The sequence below is a fragment of the Limulus polyphemus genome, unplaced genomic scaffold (assembly GCF_000517525.1).
Source record: "Limulus polyphemus unplaced genomic scaffold, Limulus_polyphemus-2.1.2 Scaffold1841, whole genome shotgun sequence".
NCBI classification, from domain to species: domain Eukaryota; kingdom Metazoa; phylum Arthropoda; class Merostomata; order Xiphosura; family Limulidae; genus Limulus; species Limulus polyphemus.
The window spans coordinates 76,366-83,004 of NW_013667451.1; the positions used below are offsets into that span (position 1 = coordinate 76,366).

A 6,639-nucleotide genomic window follows, 5' to 3' on the forward strand; every position below is an offset into this window, starting at 1 on the left:
CTGAGCTTATAACTTAAGTTATATTTATATATATATATATATATATATATATGATATATACACGCACGTATAATATAGTGCAATGGAAGGAGTTATTTCGGAAGACTTAAAAGAAAATACTTTTTTTTTCGAAGTTCTATGGTTGAAACTCCACCCTATTAAAGTTGAAATTGTGTTTATTGATGAGTTAAATTTAAAGTTAATGTCAGTATTTCAATTTTTCTTTCTGGGGGATAATAAGAGGGCCAGTTTGGTGTTTTGGTTTATCAGTCTTAATTAAGCAAACTAACCAATGTTCTGTTGGCATTGCCAGTGGAAGGGAAAAAACAGGATTTTATTTATTTATTTACTGAAATATTGAATATTAGTCTAAAGAATAGGATGAGAAGACACAAATTTAAGATTTGTAGAAAAAAGAAAAAAAGAAGATAAATCCCAGTTAAGAAAACCCTGTCTCTTGACAGAGCAAATAGCTTATGAATGAGTTGCCTTTGGTGGTAGTGGAGACTGGCACCTTATAAAAATGTAGGAGGGTAATTTTTGATTTACAGAAGAAGTGTGGGTTTTATTTGCACTATTTGAGTGAGTGGATTGGTTAAGGGACAAAGGTCTCAAAGGACCAAATGGCTCCATGTTGCCTATATGTTATCGACTAAAAGCTATATCAAAGACCTCTAATCAAAATACTCATTCATTCCTCTTTCACTTCTTTATATTATTGTAGATCCTGCCATACCTGAAGACTAACTGTTCTATAAGCTAACCACCCTTATAGAAAAGTAATACTGCCTTAATTGGATTTGTACAGATTTTTCCCTGGTATCAGCTTGTGTTTTCTGGACTTTTTGACATTTTCTTTTCCTTATAAAACAACATCTGGGTACATGTAAGTCTGAAACATTAATAAAAACCTCAATCTACCTCTATATTGAAAATTTCTCAAGATTTAAAGCTGTCATTGTATGGTAATCCCTCAAAATCTGGAATCATTCTTGTAGCTCTTCTCTGAATCCTCTTCAGCAATTTACCATTATTTCTTTAATAACATGATCAAAGCTGAACACCATATTCTAAATGATTTTTAACCAACATCTTATAAAGTAACTGATAATCTCCTTCAACTTTTACTCAGTATTTTTATGTATAAAACTTAAAATTCTACTTGCCTTATTACTAAAAAACTAAGAATCTAAGAAACTATTTTATTTATTTCCTTATATTTAAAATAAAAATAATCTATCTTCATTCCAAATGATGCAAAACAATTTTCTAAATTCATTGCTTGTTCCTTCATTTTAATTTTAGTCTTTATTTTTTTAACTTAAATCTTGAAGGCCAGTCATGATAAGTTGGGTTAACATGATTTTCATGCCCATGAGCATATGGATTGTTTTTTCTGAATCTTTACAACTTGAGCAATGCCAAAATCTCTTGAGCAAATGCAGTAATGCAGTAATATAGAAGCTTGGTTTGATTATTTGTTTATTAATGAGTAAAGACAATTTAAAATGATACCAGTATATAGTACACAGCTTGCATTATTAATGATTGCCTCCTGTGACGAAATCCAATAACAAATATGTGTGCTGCAAAAAGACACGACACCATTCCCGATCATCATTAACACATATAATAATTAAGCCAATTATCTTTATCAATAAAATATACAGCCAACTTTTTTATTTTATTTGAACATGAACTTTCAATAATAATGGATGCATGTAATTGGTATTGAAGTACTTTGGTGGTTCCATTGGATTGAGTGTGCTGGTTGGCTCAAGATTATATTCTGCATACTGAGTTGGGAAAATATGAATAAACATGTAGTATCTCAAACATTTGATTGGATTAATGAAACAACTCAAATTTTGCTGTATTAACATCAGAACTTTGAATGTGATGTTTAAAGGTACTTTACCCTGTCGTGTGACCCCTGCTTCAGCTAAGAAAGTTTTATTTTTCTAACAGGATGGTTAACCTTTGGAATAGGTTGCCTTCAGATATGGTGGGTGCAGTAAAGTTAAGGGTGTTTTAGGGAAAGCTTGATAAATATTTAAATGATAAGGGCTGGATTTGAGTGTTAGATTTTTTTTTAGTGAATGGGACAGCCTATATGGACCAATAGATTCTTTGTTGTCCTTAAATTTTATGTTCATTAAAATTAGAATAAAAATCAATTTATTTTGTAAAATAAACCTTTTGATAATTCTAACTATCATACAAAGTTGTAAAAGTTATAGGGAATAAATAAGAAGAAACCTCAAAGTTTGTTTGTTTATGACAAAGATTCTAAAGCTATCTACCAACATTCCTACTTTTGAACTGCTGACCAACTAACAATAGGATTGAATGTTACATTATAACACCCTCACTGAGCGAGTTCGACAATGAGTTTTGGTCCCCCGGTTTTTGGCAATACTCATCTTGGTTTTTATTGAAAGAGGCTGCTTGGAACTTTTTTCATTAAGTTAAAAAATACTTGTAGTTTAATTGAATTGGTAGGTCTTGTTATATCAGCATTTTAGAAATGCAGTGCTGCTTTCATGCAGTTTATTATTTATCATAAAATTTGGTTTGTAAAAATTACCTCTTATCCATGCATTGATATTGTAGCTTTTTAGTATATATAGTCCATGATAATTTTTCTTTGATTAAAAGCTATGGCGTAATCTTTAAAGCCTAGTTGTGGATTAATGTTAAAGGTATTTATTTTGGATGATTATAAAATTCAGTGTTTTATTAGGCATATATGATGCTGTAAGTGGATTTTATCTTCTCTGGAAGGCTGACTGCCAACAATATAGGCATTTCTGTAATGAAGATAACTGTAAACTCTGATGAAAAAAATAACTCATTCTTTGTGATGATATGATGGAAAATACTTGGATCTGAACCAGATTATCAGTTGGTGAAATGTTAGAACTTTGTGTGCAAGAGAATCTGAATTCAAGTCTTGATCTGGAAGCTATTTTTTTTTCTCTCTGTCTCTCTCTTTTCTTTTTCAAATCTTAAATCAAATTCAGCTCAATTTGTAACTTTAAAAGCCAATAGTGGGTATATGTTAGTATATTGTGAATGTCTGTTTAAATTCATTAGTTCCGTTCCAAAAATGAGGAAGAGAATTTGTCCATGGATTGAAAGTTGGTTTTAAACCAGCTAAAATGATACAGTTTAACATCTGCTTTTTAAGCTAGTTGTCATGGATGTCATAACATTATCTTAATTCTCTTTTCATCTTTTTTGAAATGTTCTCTGTACTATAACCATATTTTTGAGATTCAGCTTTATTGTTTACCCAGTATATAAACTGTTTTTAGATTTTAGCAAAGCATACAGAATATGTAAATGTAATACTGTATTCACATTTTTGGTTTCTTTTTTTTTTCAAGGATAATCTTGAAATTGTCATCAAGAAGTTTGAATCTCTTTTGGGCTCAGGTAATGTTAGTACTTCCACAGCTGTGCGGGAACACCACGGGAAAGATGAAGGTCCTTACAAGTAAGTGAAATGAATTTTTTCACACATATAGTTTCAGTCTTTTTTCGTGGGTAAAGTTTAGGAGAATTCATTTGAATTCTAAACATTGGGAGTCATTTGATTTAATCTCTCTTGTCTATTTAATGGATGTCATTTTTCATAATTGCAAGTTTTTAATGATGGATAGGTATTGAAATATGTTTAAATGAGATAAGTGAGTGATCCTTGAAAGATTCAGAATTTGTATTTTTAACACTTTCTTAGAACTCATTTAAGCCTGTAAGTATGATTTCCTTACCTTCCTTGCTACTTTTCTTGATTGTTGTTTCTTAAACAAAATGGAAATTCCTATAGGCAGTTATATTTATTGCACAATGCTTTAAAATTACTATCAATAAACTTTAAGAATACTTTAAATAGTTGTGAAATAGTAATTCTTAAAAGTAAGTTATTTTTACTCTAATAGAAAATAGCATAATTTACAATAAATCATGGTCAGTGTAATTACATGCATTAACACACATAACTAAATGGATCGTGTTGTTGCTGTAATCACCAAGACTGCTGACTAGTCTGAATAATAGTAGTAGCAACAAACATACAATAAGGCAGTCATGTACGCTCATTAAAAAATAATCTATCAAAAATGGAAGAGATAAAAATATTTACATGTTCATTACATTCTTTTTTCTTACAAGTTTTTACTTTGAACCTTACGAATTTTCAGTTGGATGTTTTAAGTAACTTCTGAGATATCTTAGAATCATTAATTAATCGGTGATTATGTGCAATATTAGCAGTTATAATTGAGAGACACGAAAACAGAGTAGAACCTAAATAAGTTTGTAAATAAAAAACTTTGTTATGTATATTTCATTAGGAAACTTGAATTACGTATTACCTTTGTGTTAACCCAAAATATGCTAAAATAAATATGGAAGATTTAATTACAAAATAAATAATATAAATATTCAAAATATTTGCTCACTAAAGCAGAATTTTTCTTATTCGTCAATAATTTATTATTTGCTTGCTGCTAAGTATTTAGTACTTTGGAAAATTGTTTACAATTTATTGTCACTAACTATTTGTAACTAAGCATGATGTACAACTGTAGTTGTTGTACTTGTAATGAATGATATTAATATTGATTAATAGTAATTTTACTGTTAGATTTATCATCAGTTTAATCTGTAAACTGTGAAAGGCTTAGTTTTAATGAAATTTACAGATATTGGGTGGCTACATTGGTAAAGAGAACTGAGACTAGCAAAATTTCAGTATAGTATAAGTAGCATGGAGTAAATTTAGTTAAGGTTATAAAGGCAGATCCAATTAGTATTCAGGTATCATTCTGGAATTAGTTTAAACCTCTGGCTGCATGACGTAGTAAAGAAGATGATCAAGAGGCTAGATAGTGATGGACTTTTATGTTAATATACTGATAAAGATATTTATATGACATAACTTGGAAACAGAAAGGGACCATTTATGGTTGTCTTTACACACCCAACCTTGAGAAAAGTAAACATTTAAACTTGTGCCTCGGGAAATCATTTTTTCCTTTCTTTAACTCTCTAAAGTTATAGCCTCCACTGTTGCCAGTAGCACCTCATCCCATAAGCCAGTCACTCTGTTGTAAAAGTAAAACTGTCTTAACTGGAGTCCAGCCTGTGTTTTCCCTTAAACTTACTGCATCCACCACATCTGAAGACAACCAATTCCAAGGACTAAGTGCTCTAGTCCTACCATTCTCACCATTAAATATGAAAAAAAGATAATGCATCTATACTGTCACTTCTCTCAACAATCTTAAAGACCTCAACCAAATCGTCTCTAACTCTTCTTTTTTCAAGAGAAAATAATTTTGGAGATCTTAAACCTGTCCTTGTATGATAATCTTTCCATTCCAGGTATCATCCTAGTAGACCTACTCTGAAGCATTTCCTGCAATTCAGTGTTCTTTCTGAAGTAATGAAGACAAGACTGAACACAGTACTTCAAATTTAATCTAACCAGTCACCTATGCAATGAAATTATGAACTTTTTTAGACTCGTATTCAATATTTTTTTACATAATATCTAAAATCTTACTTGCCCTGCTACACACAACAGCATACTCCTTGCATGTGGCTTAAGAAACTGTTCAACTAGAACATCGTGAACTATTTCTTCCATAAAAACTGTTAAGATTATAATTTTATCTGCAGACTACATATGTGTATGTAGTTTTGTTTATATTAATGTCTATATGAATAATTTCTTCATTTTTCTAATATGTGTTTGTTTTTTTTCCAGTTTTATAAGTAAAATATTTTTAGAAACAAAATATTTGCATCCAAATGACCAACATGTATTAGGTTTGATCAAAGTAACACAAAGTTTTCAAATTGCTGAGTTCATGGTTATTACTGCAAAAAAAACAAAAAACAACAACACATTTACCATAATATTTATGTGGAATAAATTTTCTTTTTAAAATCTACTTTATTTTCTACTTTTCTATAAAATAAAATAAAAATTTATATTATGGTGATTTGTATTTCAGATCATATCCACCAGATGTTGTTCTTTGGGTGTCCAATACTGAACAAGTCAGTGCTGTCACTAGACTATGCAGTGAGTTTCAGGTTCCTTTAATTCCTTTTGGAACTGGTACTGGTATGGAACTTGGGGTGGGAGCACCTTACGTAAGTCTCTTTATCTCTGTAGTTAATCCGTGCTCCAATGCTGAAATTATTTTGTATTTAGAATAAGATACTTAGCTAAGTACTTTTATAGTAGTTTAATCTGTTGGTTAGTTTTCTTAATAATGGATTTATGATGCTAAAATTTTGCATAGTTATTATTAATTAAAAAAAGTGCAAATATTCAAGAAAACATGAGAATCTAAGGGTATGAGGTGTGTCTTACTGTTTGAGATGACATGAGAATCTAACGGTATGAGGTGTGTCTTACTGTTTGAGATGACATGAGAATCTAAGGGTATGAGGTGTGTCTTACTGTTTGAGATGATATGAGAATCTAAGGGTATGAGGTGTGTCTTACTGTTTGAGATGACATGAGAATCTAAGGGTATGAGATGTGTATTACTGTTTGAGATGACATGAGAATCCAAGGGTATGAGGTGTGTCTTACTGTTTGAGATGACTAGAGAATCT

General features: G+C 30.5%; 1 protein-coding gene across 1 annotated transcript in view; it reads left to right on the forward strand.

The window, feature by feature from the left end:
* Positions 1-3,388: 3,388 nt before the first annotated feature.
* Positions 3,389-6,639, forward strand: part of LOC106465113 (probable D-lactate dehydrogenase, mitochondrial) — a 26,946-nt gene continuing 23,695 nt past the window's right edge. Inside the window, 2 exon segments of the mRNA XM_013925310.2 lie at positions 3,389-3,499; positions 6,027-6,168. Coding sequence (XP_013780764.1) covers positions 6,142-6,168 — 27 coding nt within the window. The 5' untranslated portion in view covers positions 3,389-3,499; positions 6,027-6,141.